This window comes from Miscanthus floridulus, chromosome 5, assembly GCF_019320115.1.
Source record: "Miscanthus floridulus cultivar M001 chromosome 5, ASM1932011v1, whole genome shotgun sequence".
NCBI lineage: Eukaryota > Viridiplantae > Streptophyta > Magnoliopsida > Poales > Poaceae > Miscanthus > Miscanthus floridulus.
Genome location: NC_089584.1, coordinates 128,804,161 through 128,823,555, shown reverse-complemented (window position 1 = coordinate 128,823,555; position 19,395 = coordinate 128,804,161). Strand labels below are relative to the sequence as shown.

Genomic DNA, 19,395 nt, shown 5'->3' with positions numbered 1-19,395 from the left:
CGTCAGCAGTGGCGGATGCACCATGCGGGATGAGGGGCTAAAACAATAAAGATGTTGATTTACATAAACATTTAATGATAAAATCAAGCTTTTACTACAGTAATTAGGCTTGAAATTAAAAAATTAGAGGGGACTGGAGCCCCCCAGCCCCCCTGTGGATCCGCCGCTGATCATCAGGACCTGGTGGATCTTGTGTTTTATTGAGGACTACGCTACGACTTCATTCAGAAATATACACGAAAACAATCAAATAACGATTTTTTTTCAGAGTTCAACTTTCACATAATTATATATGATCATGTATATGCAATCCGAGAAACACTTACACGTAACAAGGCATAACAAAGTTATTTCTCGCATTAACCATATAATTTATAATATGCCTAAGTCCTTAAACATGTCTTTAAGATCTTCATGCAAACTTCATCTTAAATAATCAAAAATGTCGTACCAAGCTTCTCAAAGTAGATATAGCTTCTTAAAGTAACTCTATAATTCACTTTTGATAAATGAAAGAAAAAAATTGTATTTGATCTTTTTTTAAATTAAATAGTAGATATAGTCGTAAATATATGTGCGCAACCGCGATGGATATTTATCTGGTTGTTCATCGGTTTCTCCCTCTCTCCCATCCTGTTTTTCTTTCTTCAGATGATTTTCGGGTATTATAAAGCTAAATAATGAAAATTATTGAACAAAAGGAAAAAACATTTCTTTTTGGCATAATTAACTGATTTATCAAGTAAGTTTTAAGTACTCCATCTATTTTAAATTATAAGTCGTTCCAGCTTTTCTAGATATATACTCCCCCATTCTAAATTATAAGTCGCTTTAACTTTTTTTTTCATCCATTTGGCTATGTATCTAGACATATTATTATATCAAGATGCATAACAAAATAGATGTACCAAAAAAATCAAAGCGGCTTATAATTTAGAATGGAGGAAGTAGTTTTTACTATGTATATAGATATAATGTATATTTAGGTGCATAGCAAAAGCTATATATCTAAAAATTAGAACAAAACTAATTGTCTCTAGCTTGCGTGTTCTATTTCATAATGGCCTTTTATTTTCATAATCACGTGTCAAGTCGGTTCGTTTATTTTGCAAACTCGGTTGGGGCGTGTAGTGTGTTACTTTTATAATATAGTGGTCTAACTCCTCTCTTTGATACCAAATGTGCTAAACCTCTTCATCGATCTCCACTTTGTGGGCCCGGACTGTAAGTGACCCGTTTTGCTTCCTTGTCCAGGGTGCCGCCGTTGGTATTTTATGAGAAGAAAGGGGTAGACCTTTCCAGGTTTAGCCACGCTGCAGACGCTCCACTACTCCTACTGACGCGTGGGGTCACCAAACAGCTCCCACGTGTTCTTGACAGAAACATGCGAGTGGGTATGTTGGCAGGTATGTCGCCATTCCTTATTGATGTAATACCAGAACGGCACGGATAGTTTTGGAAGGGGCGCGTCAGATGGGGGCGGGCTCGGCGTGGGTTTTTCTATTATAATGACAATTCTGGAAATTATCTTCATCGGAGTCACGAATCCCTCCTTCCTATTTGCCTTGATTGACCTTCATATTTGTCTTGATTGATTTCCATTGGTTTCCAATTTACTGTAGCCTGCGGGATGTGTGAGGCGTGCGTTGAAGCCTGGGCGGGGGAGATCCAAATAACGTTGGCCATCAGATCAAGTTGAAGCCTGTGAGAAAAGATTATGAGCCATAGATTTTAATGATACGGTAATTTTGGGTACAATTTCGTTGGTGCACAATGATTATAGTCTTTTAGTGGGAGACTTTTTAAAAAAAAACCTAATATAGTTTTTGATTGATTCTTTATAGTAGAGATTTAACAATTGACATCCTACTTTACATAGGGTAGAGGCCTACTGCCCTACTTAGGTCAAACCGGTCAATCTGCGGTGGGTCTCATCTGATTGGAACCGGTTCTCCTACCAAATCCCATCTCAATCCATCGTGACAACAGATGGTCCCAGGTTGGATGGTCTCGTCAGATCGTGAAATTCCAGCTACGCTCATTCGCGTAGTAGTACAGCGTAGTATTTCTGCCGTCTTTGCTGCTGTTTGTTTGACGTCCTGTTCGGCACTGCTAGTTTTGGTTCTCCATTAATCCTTCATCCGTGGAGTTGTTGAGCATTTGGGACTGGATGTCTAGGAAGAACTGTAGGAGCATTTCTTGCTCGTTTGTTCGTAAACAATCGTAAATTTTCAGTCGAAAACAGTATTTTTTTTTACACCAAATCAGCCAGCAGTAAATAATCCACGATACGATGCGGCCTTCCGAACAGGCCGAGAATTATCGAGGTTTCCCGTACTTAGCGCGGTGGCCGATGCATAAGGACAGTAGTGATGACGATTGGACGTGTGACTACGAAAGCATAATAGCACTTTTTTTCTTAAAAAACATAACATTCAAGATTTTGAGTCCTTACCGCCGCAGTGAATAGTGGCGGAAATGGTATGCTTTGGGCCAGTTTGGATGCTAAATTTTTTGGCAAAACGTTACTGTAGTATTTTCGTTGTTATTTGGCAATTAGTATCCAATCATAGTCTAATTAGGCTTAAAAGATTCGTCTCGTGGATTTCGTCTAAACTGTGTAATTAGTTTTATTTTTATTTATATTTAATGCTTCATGTATACGTCTAAAGATTCGATGTGACGAAAAATCTTGCAAAATTTGGTGTTTTGGGGTGCAACTAAACAGGGCCTTTGTCTCAAAGAGATATTAGATGTTTAACTTTAAATGGGATATCTAAGGACAAGAACATTCACTTTTCCAAAAAAAAAGCAGGCGCCTGAAATCTGTCCAGGTTCGGGCAATAACGTGATCCTTTGATCTTGCTTCAAGATTGATACATCTAATCCGTTAGATCATCTCATGGCTCACAGCCATTGTCTCAACACATGCTATTTTTCAGGTGCCTAGAAAATCGTGAATCCCTATAAAGTCTGTACTTCTTATATCTGATATATAATTAGTACAAGGGGCGCGCCCTCGCGGGCGTTTGAAATTAGCAGGCAAATCTATGGGCAAAACAGATGTGTTCAGTGCTCCAATGTTAATAGCATCAGGGCGAGGAAGTCAACATGGCCATGTCCTAGTAGATGGGTTCATACATTGCACAGAGCAATTAGAGATACACTGTTTATTACTGGGTAACATGGAGCAACCCTGCTTCTCGTAAGAGCAAATGTAGTTGGAGCACACAACCATTGCAGACATAGTGGTTCCTAGAGGACCTGCACATTTGGATTTTCCATTTGCTGTTGTTGAGGTGGTGGAGACATAGTGTTTTGAAGAATCCTACCCGCAGACTCATCTATTGCCACAAAAGGAGTAACACACCCTAGAGGCACCTGGATATATAATAAGAAAGTAAAACATATTAGCAAGTATTTTAAGGAAAAAGGAACTACTCATTTAGATTTGTAATAAAACCAGCATGCACCTAAGCTCAAGTAATGTTGTCACTGAAAAGAAAAGAAAAGAAAAAGAAAAAACATAGAGTAACTTATGTTTGTGTGTTCAACCAATTAAAAAGTAATAAAAAACTTAGTCATCTGGAGAAGGCTTCACTACAAACAGTTTGTTTTAACTATGAAGTAAAACCTGCAATGACCGAATGAATAGCACACTATTGGTAAAGATGGAGATTTGTACATGAAAACATAGGAGTTCCTGAGTCAACTAAAGATAGAGAGGAAATAGGTTTATATTCTAACAATCCAAATAACAAAGTTGATGTTCTGAGACTCTAATGAAGCTGATGTCCATTGTTCGCCTAAACGGCCGTTTAGCCCGTTTACACACTGTTTAAACACTACACGGTGGTACACCGTTTCCGTTTAATCGGTTGTTTTGACCGTTTAAACGGCCGTTTTCCCCGTTTAAACACCCGTTTTGCCCGAAATAATGGGCTAAACGGTAGGTGACCGACTGTTTACCGTTTAGCGTTTAGGATAACACTGCCAGAAAAGAAATGGAATATGGTGCCATCATATTTTCATTGATAATTGGTTTATGTAAGATCAATGTAGAAATAAGTCATTACGATAAAAGCCTAGACATTTGGTTTTAACTATACAATCTATTGAAATTACTGTATCTCCTTAAAAAAACTCCATGGACTCACATGAATTACAGTGCCCCCTGGCCCCTGGGTTTTCCTTGTGCCATTCCCCAAAATGCAGTGCTCCTATAGGTGGCTTTTTATTTGAGGAGGGGAAGGGGAGGATGGAAGAGAGAGCAACAGTTTTAGCATGGGTTACCAGGAGAGAAAAATTGTCAAAGAAAATTAGACAGGAGAAAATAAAATGTGTAGAAAAAGGGAGGAACAGGGAAACTAAATGGATCATCCATCAGCCCACTAAAAGAGAGGAATTTTTTTTTGTTTGCCTTTTTGCTTATCCTTTTATATTAAATATAAATTACAAAAAACATAGACAGCTTTGAGTCGCTCACATCACAAGGGTCAAGCAGAGTCTTTAGAAAGCAAGAGTCTTGATAGTTGATACATACTTGCACAGGCAGGCAGGCCGCTGACAACAATAAAAAATCTCTGTAGGCTTGATGATGCACCTTTCCATACAATGGGACAAGAACCGGAAAGAGCTACAGAGAGTCAACATTGAGACAGAAACAACTTACAGTTCAATAATATGATTTTATAGATAACATTTTACGTCCCCATAAGCCCGACGTACTTCGTTGGGACGTTATGTTTGTCCAAAGCCCACCACATGACATTCCTTGGTATTTTATCATAAGCCTTCTCCAAGTCAATAAAAACCATGTGTAGGTCCTTCTTCTTCTCCCTATACCGCTCCATAACTTGTCTTATTAAGAAAATGACTTCCATGATTGACCTTCCGGGCATGAAACCAAATTGGTTCATAGAAAACTGCGTTATTGCTCTCAAGCGATGCTCGATAACTCTCTCCCATAGCTTCATAGTATGGTTCATCAACTTAATTCTCCGGTAATTAGTACAACTTTGAATATCCCCTTTATTCTTGTAGATCGGTACCAATATACTTCTCCTTCACTCGTCAGACATCTTATTCGATAGAAAAATATGGTTAAACAACTTGGTTAGCCATACTATAGCTATGTCTCTAAGGCATCTCCACACCTCAATTGGGATACCATCCGGAACCATCGCCTTACTTCCTTTTATCCTTTTCAACGCCTCTCTAACTTCAGATTCTTGGATTCTCCGCACAAAGCGTCTATTGATGTCATCAAAAGAGTCATCCAACTAAAAGGTTATGTCCGTATTCTCACCATTGAACAATTTGTCAAAATACTCTTACCATCGATGTCGGATCTCATCCTCCTTCCCCAAGAGATGTTCCCTTTCATCCTTAATGTACTTAACTTGGTTGAAGTCCCTTGTCTTTCTCTCACGAACCCTAGCCATACTATAAATATCATTTTCTCCTTTCTTCGTACTCAAATGTTGGTAAAGATCCTCGTACGCTCTACCATTTGCCACACTTATAGCTCGCTTTATGGTCTTCTTTGCCACCTTGTATTTCTCTATGTTGTCCACACTCCTGTTATGGTACAAGCGTCTATAGCATTCTTTCTTCTCCTTAATAACCCTTTGGACTTTCTCGTTCCACCACCAAGTATCTTTAGCATCGCCTCCACTTTCTTTGGTTACTCCACACACCTCTAAGGCCACCTTCCGAATGTTGGTTGCCATCTTCTCCCACATATTGTTTATGTCATCTTCTTCCTTCCAAGAGTCCTCTTTGATAACTCTTTCTGACGTCTCCCCTTTTAGTTTCCACCACTTTGTTCTTTTAATCTTAGCTTGTTTATCCCTATGGCCACGCACCTGAAAACGAAAGTCTGCCACCAAAAGCTTATGTTAAGAAATAACACACTCCCCTAGCATCACCTTACAACCCAAGCATGCTCGTTTGTCCTTTCTTCTTGCGAGGACAAAGTCAATCTGGCTAGAGTGTTGTCCGCTACTGAAGGTCACTAGATGAGATTCTCTCTTTTTAAAGAAAGTGTTGGCTATCATCAGGTCAAAAGCTACCGTGAAGTCCAAAACTTCCTCCCCCTCCTGATTCCTACTACCATACCCAAAACCTCCATGAACTGCATCGAAACCTGTGCTTATAGTACCTACATGCCCATTAAGATCTTCTCCTATAAAAAGCTTCTCACTACTAGGTATAGCTCTAATCAGGCCATCTAAGTCTTCCCAGAACTGTCTCTTAGCACTCTCGTCGAGGCCTACTTGGGGGCATACGCACTAATTACGTTTAAGACCATATCACCAATGACAAGCTTGACTAAGATAATCCTATCTCCTTGCCTTCTCACTATCATCATACTATTCTTGAGGCTCTTATCAATCAAAACTCCTACTTCATTTCTATTTGTGACTGTCCCTGTGTACCAAAGCTTGAAACCTGTATTGTCCACCTCCTTCGCCTTCTAACCCTTCCATTTAGTCTCTTGAACGCATAATATATTTACACGTCTCCTAGTCGTGGTGGCAACTAATTCTCTTAACTTACCTGTAAGTGACCCTATATTCAAACTACCTAAACAGATTCTAATTGGTTCGACTAGCTTCCTTACCCTTCGCACCCGTCGACTTAGATGTGAAGACCCTTGCTTATTTTTTACTACACCCGGGCGCCGATGTAGCGCGCCACTAAGGACGTGACGACCCGATCCTTGCTCACTTGACACCATGTCTAGATCGCGACACGACGCGTCACGAGGGTGACGACCCGGCCCTTGCTCATTTAACACCATTCCCGGGTTTCGATATGACGCGTCGTTAAGAGGATTACGCCCAATGGTTTTCTTTCGGGTTTCATCTACATTAGAATGACTAGATTTAACGTTGGCTCGCCACGCCTATCACAATCCTCCTCTTTTACCAGGGCTTGGGACCTGCTATGTTGAGACAACATAGGCGAAGTTGTCCCCATAAATTAGTAGAAGCATTTTCCAAATATTCAGGTCTCGATAGCATTGTAAGTCCATTTGCAAGTGTATATATTTTTTAAACACATTTACCTGTATATGGGAATGTGTGTGTTTGAAAGAGTAATGGAGGTCTGCTATGATGCTGTCAACTCTGAACCTTAAATACTTCAGCCCTGATGCAATGCAAATGGGCCGGGTTTTCTCCCTGGAGGTTTAAAAGGAAATATACGAATATGGACAGTAATGAGACTGGAAAAAAAGATAATCAAAGGAACTACAGTGAAGTGTTGATAGTAGACTATCAACACGCTCTCTGGAGTTATAAATTGCCATGCGAAAAAATTAGCTTTGTATTGTCATCCGCAAGTTTATCACAGAGACATAAAAAGAAACCAAATTGTATAATGCGATTTAGTGTAATAAAAAAATTTAGGATTCAGATTTGTGCAATCAATCGATGGTTCAATAGGGATAGTCTATAATACATCAATTTAAACACCAAGTATACAATAGTATTCCTTGCTACAGATGCCTTGTAGAACAGTGTGAACAATCTAAAGTTAGAGCAGATAGCTACCCTAAGCTTAGAGACGTCATGTAATCATTACAATAGAAACTGACATGATTTTCAATTGGGTCAACCAGGAATAATCCCTGGTTTTCTTGCTGCTATAGCACTAAATCTAACCCAAAAAGGGAAACTGAATTTCATATATTTGCGGATGATAATTGATATGGGAGTTTTAACACTAAATTTAACTCAAAAAGGAAACTAAATTTCATATCATAGCGGATGATAATAGGGATGGAAGTTTTACCATCAATTTCATATTTTCACTTCCTTCAGTGCTCTCTTTCTTAGCAAACTGTCCAATGCACTCTTTCAGCAATAAGAATGAAACCCATGGCCATTTGCTTCATTTTATATGAGGTTCAGATGCCCTGGTGAGCAGGAAGAAACTGCAGATGGCAAGGCTGCATGTATAGAACAATATTTTGTGAACATTTAGCAAATTAAAAGGTGATATGGAAGCGTTAGTTGTGACTATTTTTACAATTAGGGATAAAAGAGTATGGTTAAACATTGAAGTACTTATCTCTAGAACACATTTAGGGACTTGAACCTAAGAATTGTAATGTCTAACATCCGAAGAACAAATCAGATTGCCTGCAGCAAGCACAAATCTATTTAAATCTGACTATGAGGATGAAACGCTAAATGATAAGCAACCTATTTTTCCTGTGCAAAACATGATACATAACACAAGAGTAAATAAACATTATATTAAAGAGAAATTTAACTCTCTCCATCCTCCATTTGCAGCCAACAAAACTGTGCCAAGAATTATTTAGGGCCATTTAATTTAGGAGGAATTCTATTCAACTGTTCATAGTTTGCTGAAAATATTTTTAGCATAGCTGGCAGGTGTCTGCCTTTTCAGAACATCTACACTCTGATGATGGCATTCCAAATGCTTGATTCTCTCCATCCTCCATTTGCAGCCAACAAAATTGTAGCAAGAATTATTTCGGGCCATTTAATTTAGGAGAAAATGTATTCAACTGTTTATAGTTTGTTGAAAACATTTTTAGCATAGCCGACAGGTGTCTGCCTTTTGAGAATCAGCCAAATCCATAACTGTTGAAACTGTAAGGATAAAGAAAAGGGATAAGAGGGGATACCTAGCATTTATGCTGGAGGCTAAACAAACCAGAAAAATAGGGAAGTCAATCGTGGCCACCTCATGAAATCCCCATGCTTCCTAGCTGGACGCGGACAACACATCGAGTTGAATCCAAACAAAGGTGATGCTCTGAGAATGTAACAAAGCTGATGTTCAGAAAAGAAATGGAATGCAGTGTGCATCAATACAATCCACTAACCACTATGCTAGTTCAAGAAACCAGTTCACCAGTGCTGCCTATTATATTTTCCTGGATACTTGATTTATATAGCATTTCAGAATCAATGTAGAAACAGGCCGCGTTTAGTTGGCCTGAATCAGCGCCGCCCGATTCACTGTTGGGTACTGTAGCGCGCTGTAGCGTTTTGTTTTTATTTGGTAATAATTGTCCAACGGTTGACTAATTAGGCTCAAAATGTTCGTCTCGCAAAGTACAACCAAACTGTACAATTAGTTTTTGATTTCGTCAACATTTAGTACTCCATGCATATACCGCAAATTTGATATGACGGAGAATCTTCTTTTTGCATAGTGCCAAAGTTTGGATTTGGTGGGAACTAAACATGGCCACAATGGAACAAAGAGACCGGGAACGCGTGAGCATTTATTGTTGCCTAATCAGGTGTGCAGGTCCTAATATAGATAAAAAGGCCATATGACTTACCCAGTAGAGTCGTTGGCTCATGAATGGGTTCACCGGTTAGGTTTTCTGTAGTATGATGTGAACCAACTGTTAGAGCAAGTGAAGGTGTTGGAGCATGATATTATAAGCTAATGTGAAGTGAATGAACCGATAAATGAGAAACCAAAAATTGTTAAAAGTTGCATATGTCTCACTTTCAGTTGGAGCGTGTTTAGTCCCAGGAAGTTGGATTTTTGGGTTACTGTAGCACTTTCGTTTTTATTTGGCAATTAGTGTTCAAACATGGACTAATTAGGCTCAAAACGTTCGTCTCGCAATTTCCCACCAAACTGTGCAATTAGTTTTTTTTCGTCTACATTTAATGCTCCATGCATGGGCCGCAAATATTCGATGTGATAGGTACTGTAGCACTTTTTGGGATTTTGGGGTGGAACTGAACACGCGCTTGGTTGAATTATGAGTGTGCCAGAAACAGGTCATGACGTAGTAGGCGCGTGAAATCCAGGAGGCCAAATGTAATGAGGGGTGGAAAACCTTTGAGGGTCACCTAATAAAAGCAACACGATTCAGGAATGGAAAGAAATGACAAGACACTGACAGATTATGCATGCCATGATCATCTTCACAGTTAAGTCTTACAAAGGAAGACATGCAGTGGTTATCTACCTTCCATCAGGGGTACAAAGACAAACAAGCCTGTTATTTGTTATCTCCCTTCACCTGGAAGTTAGAATATTTTCTAAACATATAAGGAGGCTCGTGCGTCCATAAAAAATGATTTAAATATTTTTATTTTGTAAAGGAACACAGGGTTTCAATCTACACTGAAGAAAGAGATATGTGAAAAAATAATTTGGCAAATACGCATGTAGACACAAAAAATTGTAACTTGGGGTCTTGCTATGACACTGACATATTATTAGCTAGGGTGTAACCTGAATGAAGCTATCCTATTTATATTTATGCAATCATAAAGAAACAGCCTCACATGGACAAACTACCTTTTTAACGAATCTACAGATTACCTGATCCTCTCCAGATTAGAATCCTCAGTAATGCCAATAGCTTCATTTGAAAATGCCATTGCCACTATAAAGGAAGGATCAATCTTGAGCAGAACTGCAACCAGAACATTTTTTACTAAATTATAGAAAGGGGGCACTTTTTGAAAGGGATCGAAATGCAACAAGGATCATGCTGTTTAATATGAAGTTTGTTCTAGAACATGAGTTGCACTGGCCTGAAACACTCTTTTTTCCCCACTGTAATGAACTTGAAGTTCAGGTGAAATCACAAAAAAAAAAAAAAAGAGACAGAACGCTAAAGGAATCGAATATAAGAAAGCAAACATTGTATTCTGGCATATCTAAATTGGTAAGACCACTCCTTTTTCTGTATTAGGAAACTGATGTGTTTTTCATATCACTAAGAGCATCTCCAAGAGTTTGTCAAATTTTACTTGCAAATCTTGTGATTTGCCAACTCTCAAAATTATATGCCAAGTAAAAAAACAATCCATTTCCAAGAGTTTGGCATTTTTGACTTCGTAAAATAAAAAAAACCCGTTAACAAAACGAAGAGGCCCGCTAAGCGAACGAAGAGCCCCGTTAAGCGAACGAATAGCCCCGCTAAGAAATGAAGAGCCCCGAATGCCAAGCTGTATACGCGCGCATATATTTGCGCGCGCGGAGGGAAGATTTGCCAAGTTGCTATTGATGCCAAGTTATTTTGCCAAACTGTTGGAGGCTATTTTTTTTTTGTTTTGCCAAAATTATATGGATGCCAAGTTGAGATAGCAAACTCTTGGAGATGCTCTAATAAGTTTTCTACATTATGATAACTGCAATGGTAAATATAAGGAAAACTATTGCTGCTAAGTCTAGAAGTAGAAATGATGCATGATAAAATCGACCACCAATAAGAAGGCTACCATTTTCTAAAACTGGATGCAGGGCACATTGATGTCACACGAGGAAGCCATCGAGGCAAGAAACTTTGGAGTTAGGGATCATAGAAAATCAACTTTGATCTCTAAATGGTGGATGGTAAATGAAAAGAATCAATTGGAACCAAGCTGAGAGGATGAGTAAGAAACAAGAAAGAGGGAGGAGTGGTACCTGAGTTTGTGGCTGACAGAGGAAGGCTTAAAAGACACAAAGTCTAGAGCAGGCGTTCACCAATGTTTTCCATTTCTATTGCAGGCTGCTTTCTTTTTTAGATGATGGAATTTCTTCAGCCCATTTAGTTTCGGTCGTAACCTAGGAAAAACTGAATTAATTTTAAAATGGTTGCTTCAATCTTCATGGGTCAATTTCACTATACATAGATGATGCAAGCGGTATGAACCACTATAGCAAAATGTTTTGTACGGGCTCTCGCTAAGTTGACCAATTGTTTTAGTCAGATCCTACCTATCTCTAGACAAAAAAGAACGTACCCATTGCAGAGAGCTCCCGCTATGTGCGAGGTCTGGGGAATGGTGTTAGTGGCAAGCCTTACCCTCGCCTGTGCAATACGATGAGACCGCGACTCGAACCCGGGACCTTCCGGTCACAGGCGGTAAGATTCCACCGCTTGCACCAGGCCCGTCCTTCTACCTATCTCTAGACACTGCAAACCAATATCATTGTATACATGAAAACGATGGGAGATGCCCAGGCTATGAAACAACACAATTCCAACTGAATTTAAGACATCATCCTTTATACGGAAAAAATTAACATTGAACACACCAATGGTAGGCCTTATATACAAGCGGCAAAGCTTCATCTGTGTCTAAATGAACCATATTGCTGATGCACAACCCAATTTCATTTTTTTGTCATTCCAGTGTAACTTTGGTCGGGATGAAAATTAAGATCATCATGATGAACCTAAACCATGTATTCAATCCTTGGTGCTGCTGAACTATGTAATAAGTCTAAGTCACATGTCTATACAAGGACCTGCAGGTAGATGTCACAAATAAAACAACACCTTAAATCAAGAACACGAACATGCAACAAGACACCATGTCTAACATATGAGGCTCCAGACTAATATACATGTTGGTGTGTTTTTTGTCGTTGGTTACAGGCTCACAGGTATATTAGGCATCATGCCTTACCTGATATATTATCCCACAGTCCTTAATGATTTGTTGTTGCCATCGCCAAAATAGTCAAGCCTTAAAGAAAGGGGGAAATAAGTAAGAAATGGCAAGGCACGCTGAATCTTTTTTACCTGTGCTGCCTAGGCAATTGATGAACCTGAAAATATGCACAACATGACATTGACCTTCATTAGCATTCTGAACTGAAGTATAGGAAAAAACCTATAGAAATAATGTTTTTGGTCCAATAATAAAAAGCAGTATTATGAAGACAATTGTAGATAGTAATTCAAACTTTTTTAAGCAAATGCAATGGACTAAATAGCTAATCCCTAACCCAATCGTCCAATATATGCACTTTAGCTTCTCATCATGGATTTGCATGACCACAAGCAATCATGGATTGATCATAAGACAAAGAGGGAAGAATACATGAGTACCTAGATAAATTAAAAAGCATAGTGTGAAATGTACTTAGACTCAGATATTTTAGAATTCTAGATGGTACCATAGATAGGAAAACTTAGTCTGAGTTAGACGAAGCGTACACCCAAAAACAAAGAGAAGAAAAATACAACTCTTTAAGGAGCCTAGTTGAAATCTGAAGGAAATATATGAGCCTAGTTGAAATCTGAAGGAAATATGTAAAAAAGTACATAGGAAATACTTACTAATAATTGTTTGTAGTAGTCGTTTCTTAGCGTATGCCTCAGCTATCGTACGCTAAACTAAATTAATCGAAAGGAAACTGTCATGTTTATTATCTCATTGAATGGAGAAAAAGAAAAAAAATTAACAACAGAATGAGGATTTATGAAAAATACCTACACATGAAGGACTAATTGAGCGTACGCAACACATCACAATTTAGCAACACATCACAATTTATCTGCCTGTGAGCTGCATAATCAATAAGAAATAAGCACAATAGGTTAAATTGCGAAGTAAGTAGACAAACCCTCTTCACCAACGATATTATAGGGGAAAATAACCCTAAAAATATCCGAAAAAACAACTGAATCCAACCTAAATAAAATAGGTACACAAAAACGGTTGCTAGGGTTTCATTGAACAACACAACACACTGCATCTCCCTCTAGGACGTGGCCTGACACGACGAGGACAGACGATGCTGCCAGGACATGGTAGAAGCGATGATGTGGCAGCGACCAAGACCGCTGAACGCTGATGTGGCCAGAGCTGTCGCGCCGCGCCATAGAGAATGGCGCGGCAATGCTCCCGCTGGCTATAGGACCATTATTGCTAGTCCTGCGGAACACGACACCGCGCTGCGGACGTGAGTGGTGTAGCAGGCAACAGTTAGACTGACTCAACAGAGCTACCCAAACCCAAAAATAAGTCTCGCACAGTATTTTGCCTATTAAATACCGGCTCCAACAGGTGAGCCAACTACACGACGCATTTTGCCTGCCAGCCCAAACAAAACGCAAAAAAGCGTCGCCTCTCTTCTCGCTACGCAAATCTTCGAGCGGAGTCTGCTGCACCTTCTTCTTCGCGCGCGACCTCCACCAGCAAGCATGCGAGCATGCACGCGACCTCCATCGGCAAGCACGCGAGCACGCGACCTCCATCGGCAACCACCGGATCCCCCGCCGCGACCTCCACCGCAAGCATGCACGCGAGCACGCAGGAGCCTCCGTCGGCAAAGCACAAGCACGCGCGAGCACGCAGGAGCCTTCGCCGGCTAGCACGAGCACGCTGGCAAGCATGAGCATGAGCACACCAGCAAGCATGAGCACGAGCAAGCCGGCAAGCACGACCTCCACCGGCCTTCTTCTCTAGCTCGCAGGAGCCCAAATCGAGCCTCCCGACGCCCGAATCGAGCTTCCCCGCCTCCGAATCAACTTTCCCCACCGCCGAATCGAGCTTTCCCATCCCCAAATCGAGCTCGTCGTGCAGTCCGCTGCCACCTTCCTCCTCTAGCTCCACCGCGCGTTCCTGCGCCCGGGCAGGGACCTACCCGGGCGGTACGGGACGTGGGGGGTGGTGGAGGTGCCCATGTGGGAGGCCGTGGCGCAGGTGAACGTCGAGGCCGCGGCGGACGAGGTAGGCAGCTCGGCGGCGTCCTCGGTCATGCGGTCGTCCTCCGCTTCGGGATGGGCTCTGTCTTTGCGTCGCTCTTGGAGAGGGCTAAGCTATGGTTGCGTTACCTTTTTCTGTGCATAACCCAAAACCGGGAATGGATGTCGTGTTTAGGTCTCGTTGTTGGACTTCGCAGCAGCACAGGTGAGGAGATTGCGGAATGTACACGCAAGCCGACGACGGTGTACTCTACTACACTCCGTAGACGGCAGCAGCTAGTCTACTCCTACTCCTACTAGGGCTTGCCGCTGCCCGGACGTGACCTGTGACTGCGACAGCAGTGAAGTCCTGTGAACGGCGGGAGCATTGTCGCGCCACCGCGCTCAGATCCGCGGCGCACCAGCCACGTCAGCGTTTCTGGTCGCTGCCACGTCATCGTTCCTACCGTGCCCCATGTATAGCGCGACAACGTAATTTCATCGCGCCATGCGAACAGGTATGGCCAAAAGTGTTAGATTTTAAAAAAAAAACAGTGTTAAAATTAAAATTAGTTTTAAAAAAGTGTTAAAAATAACAAAAATTCTCCGGAGGAAGGGAGGACGGGAACCGATATTTTAGACGATAACACAGTAGAAATCGGTGGGAGCAACAAGGACCGTACATCTTGAAATCTAACGGTGGAAAGAATTTAAGGTGACGTGTCCCATCTCGCTATTGCGGTTAAACCTTAGGATTGTAGGGGCCAGGGGCGGATCTGCCACCGGGGCTGGGGGGCTCGAGCCCCCCCTACTGTGGCCGAGCCCCTGGAGCCCCCCCTCAGCCCCCCCCTAAAAATTTCAGCCATGGGAGGAAGAGAAGGAGGCGCTAGAGGCTAACTGAACTGGAGAACGTCTGAAGGTTGAAGATGAACGTCCTCCACTCGTTCCTGCCCGCCTGGGCCAGCTATTTGGATATTGGGCCGCATTTAATTGGAGGGCCCAAGTAGAAGCAAACCGGCCTTTTCTTCACTTCTCTGCTTTCTTGCTTCCTGTTTTCCGAATGGCCGAAGCCAGGCAACTAGCCCGACAGCCCCCAGCCCGTGTAAGCAGTTTTTTTTTAAAAGGATTTCGTTGCTTTGGTCACCCATCGTGCTTAACAGAACTATTGTGTTTACATGAACGTTACCTACTTTGGAATTTCGGATTCGTAATTCCTAAAGTATTAGGCCTAGATACTAATATTACTCTGTTGGTTAGTAATGAAAATTTCATTTACTTCCTCTCGTGATACTTTTTGAGTGTTTATCTAAGCTGTCATGTTAAATTGATTGAAATTGCTATATTTGTTTTGTATGGGACATAATTGAGTTAGGCTGGCTTAGCTCTATGTTTTGTAGGGGCTTAGCTCTGAACGTTACCTACTGGTAGGGGCTAAATGTAGGATGATTCTTTTGCTAAAAAAAAGTTGGTAACGGGACATCCAGAAGGCGCCCAGGAGTTTCCTTCTAGTTGCTGCGTCCCCGCACGGAAAGTAAAAGACCCACAAAGAATTCTAGAGCGGCTGTTTCTGGAGAATACTGTTGACCCTTCCAAGAGCGAATTGGAATCCCAGTTTGTCACGAGGTGCTGCTGCGGTAGTGCGGTTGCTTCCTTTCTGAGAGGCGTCAAAGCCTCCGGCTTTCGGCTCACGGCACAAAACATCCGTGGAAAAGATAACCATCGACAAACGTGCGACAATCAACAGCGAAATATCTCATAGCCACAAGTTCGTTGCCATTTTTGCTTTTGAGAGCGAAGCCTGTCCGCCTTCTGGCCTCATATAAATATGACCACGCCCATCCATATTATCATACAGTAATGTCAATAGAGAAGAACAACATATACAGCACTTCCCACAGCTAGAGCTGGTCCTAAGTTTCAGCTACCACAGAGGAGCCATGGAAAGATTCTACTACGTCGCCGTGGTCACCTCCGTGCTCCTCGTCTTGCTCCACCACCTCTTGATGAGGCGCGGCAAGAAGCAGCAACGGCTGCCACCTGGCCCGCGGTTCGCGTTCCCCATCCTCGGCCACCTACCCTTGCTCAAGAAGCCGCTCCAGACCTCGCTCGCCAGCCTCGTGTCGCGCCACGGCCCGGTTGTCCACCTGCGCCTCGGCGGCCGCCACGCCGTCGTCATCGGCTCGGCGGCGCTGGCGAAGGAGTGCTTCTCCGGAGAGGTCGACGTCGCGATCGCCAACCGCCCGCACTTCCCGTCCGCGGGTGAGGTCACCTTCGACTACTCGGTGCTCACCGTCGTCAACTACGGCGCGCTCTGGCGCACCATGCGCCGCGTCTCCACCGTGCATCTCCTCTCGGCGCACCGCGTCAACATCATGTCCGACACCATAATCGCCCGCGAGCTCCGCGCCATGGTGCGCCGCCTTGCCCGCGCCTCCGCCTCCGCGCCGGGAGCCGCCGCCAGGGTCGAGCTGAAGCGGAGGCTGTTTGACCTCTCCCACAGCGTCCTCATGGAGATCATGGCGCAGACCAGGAACACCTACTCTGACGACGCGGACGAGGACATGTCCAAGGAGGCGCGGGAGATGAAGGACATCATCGAGGAGATCATCCCGCTTGTTGGTGTGGCCAACCTGTGGGACTACATGCCCCTGCTGCGGTGGCTCGATGTGTACGGCGCGAAGAGGAAGCTCGCGGACGTGGTTAAGCGAAGGAACCTGTTCTTCGACAAGATGATCGATGCAGAGAGGCAGAAGCTGAAGCAACTGGAACGCAAGAAAGCTGAGGCCGATGCCAACGACTCGGCGGACGAGAAGATGGGCATGATCGGTGTCATGCTGTCACTGCAGAAAACAGAGCCTGATGTCTACACGGACACCTTTATCAACGCTCTCGTGCCAGTGAGTAGCACTACTACGCATGTTTCCACGTCCTTAATTCTGCTTATGTGCAGCTAATTATCATGCTTTCTTTCACTAATACTTTTTTCCTCGTATCGTATCTGGATTGAAGAATCTGCTCGGCGCCGGCACGGAGACGACCTCAACGACCATGGAATGGGCAATGTCGCTCCTGCTTAACCACCCAGATGTGCTGAAAAAGGCGCAGGAAGAAATCGACTCCAACGTCGGAGGGGGTCGTCTTGTCGACAAGAACGACCTTCCCCGTCTGCCGTACCTCCACTGCATCATCAGCGAGACGCTTCGCCTCTACCCGGCCGCGCCGATGCTACTGCCGCACGAGGCGTCCACCGACTGCAAGATCCACGGGTACGACGTCCCGGCAGGGTCGATGATCCTTGTCAATGCGTACGCCATCCACAGGGATCCGGCGATATGGGAGGACCCGGAGGAGTTCAGGCCGGAGAGGTTCGAGCACGGCAGAGCAGAGGGCAAGTTTATGATGCCATTTGGGATGGGGAGGCGCAGGTGTCCCGGTGAGAATCTCGCAATGCGAACCATGGGGCTCGTCCTGGGGGCGCTGCTCCAATGCTTCGATTGGATCAGGCTTGGGGATGCAGAAGTTGACATGGCAACAGCCACTGGCACCATCATGTCTAAGGCTGTCCCCCTCGAAGCTCTGTGCAAGCCACGAGCGAACATGTCTGCTGTTCTTCAGAAAATCTAGACTGGAATTGTGAATCTGTAGGTTCAAATAAACAATAAACTACGTAATGTTTAGATACTGTATATAGCAGTTTCTTCATTCTAAAGTTGTCTGTTGTCTCCAAAGAGATATTAGATGTTTAACTTTAAATGAGTATATCCGTATATGCAAGTAGTTTCATAGGTTGTCTCATGTATTACTATTTTTTTTATGTCACGAAGGAGAGAAAGAGGTGATAGAAAGAAATGACTGTTTCGCAATTAACTACCTCATGAGTGGTGAGCTAAATTTTTAGAATTATATGAGACAATTTATACACTACTCTCTCCATCCCAAAAAGAATACAATTATAAAATAGTGTTATATTAAAGTATGTTAAGTTTGACCAAATTTATATAAAGTATTAATACTTGTCGTACTAAGTAGGTACCATTAAATTTTATCCTATTTTTTTTCGTCGATCTCCCCCTAACTACATGGGCAGTGGAGAGTTTCTTCCATATGCTTTTTTTACAACGATGGATACAGAGTCCAATTCTAATACGTATTGGGTCGTATCCTCCATATCTTGTATATGTTCTGGGCTCATGACCTGGGCTAGAACAAGTCGCGTCTAGCGATGATACAGAGTTTGATTCTTATATGTATGGATTGGATTCTGTTGCAATACACGGGCACGTTTGCTGGTTGTTATGAAAAGAGACAAAGACTTGAACACATGGTTTTGACTTTTGAATATTTTTAATAACAATGTATAAAAATGTAATTTTGTTAAAATTACTCCACCAAAATATAATAATGTCTTAATTTCTTGAAACCAAACTTAAAAGTTATCAATACTCAAAGATTTAAAAGTTTGACTTAACTTGTGTAAAACGATTAAAAAATATGGAACTGGAAAAGAGTATTTTTAGTCATATTTTAAAATTGAATCTGAAGTCTTAATCTAACTACAGCGAAATTAAATTCCGAGCGCTACCTAAAATTGAAGGTTCCCCGTGGATGAATCTACAACACCAGTAAGGTCGGGTCTTAAACTTCACCTACCACTGTTTAAAGCGGGGTCTCTCGTAAACCCTCTTAATGAGAGTTTCATGAGTATTAAATAAGCTGATATAGTATAGTACTGTGCATAGAGATGTGATAAAAGTTTCATTGAGTAAAATAAGTTTCATAAGGATGAAACTTATCTATACTGTTTTTAACTAGGAGTCTTTGAAACTGTAAGATGAAACCCCTACTTATACATGTCTTACAAATTTGGAGCTATGGAAGGTTAAAAGAAGGGGCTAGAAGTAGAATGATGATAAGGAACCTCTCCTACTAGCTGTTCCTAGGTCCACATATAACTTTCCTTAAAATTTTAGCAC

At 42.4% G+C, this 19,395-nt stretch overlaps 1 protein-coding gene across 1 annotated transcript; it reads left to right on the top strand.

Annotated features, from left to right (window-relative positions):
• Positions 1-16,285: 16,285 nt before the first annotated feature.
• Positions 16,286-18,361, top strand: LOC136453556 (cytochrome P450 81Q32-like). The gene is made up of 2 exons (XM_066454116.1): positions 16,286-17,319; positions 17,432-18,361. Exons 1-2 carry the CDS (start codon positions 16,360-16,362, stop codon positions 18,044-18,046), a joined length of 1,575 nt encoding a protein of 524 aa, XP_066310213.1. The 5' UTR covers positions 16,286-16,359; the 3' UTR covers positions 18,047-18,361.
• The last annotated feature ends 1,034 nt before the right edge of the window (positions 18,362-19,395 follow it).

Bases quoted from the DNA above. Each gene is read 5' to 3' on its own strand.
- LOC136453556 (XM_066454116.1), top strand. From the start codon at position 16,360: ATGGAAAGATTCTACTACGTCGCCGTGGTCACCTCCGTGCTCCTCGTC. The intron at 17,320-17,431 runs GTGAGTAGCACT...TCTGGATTGAAG, and splicing joins TTATCAACGCTCTCGTGCCA to AATCTGCTCGGCGCCGGCAC.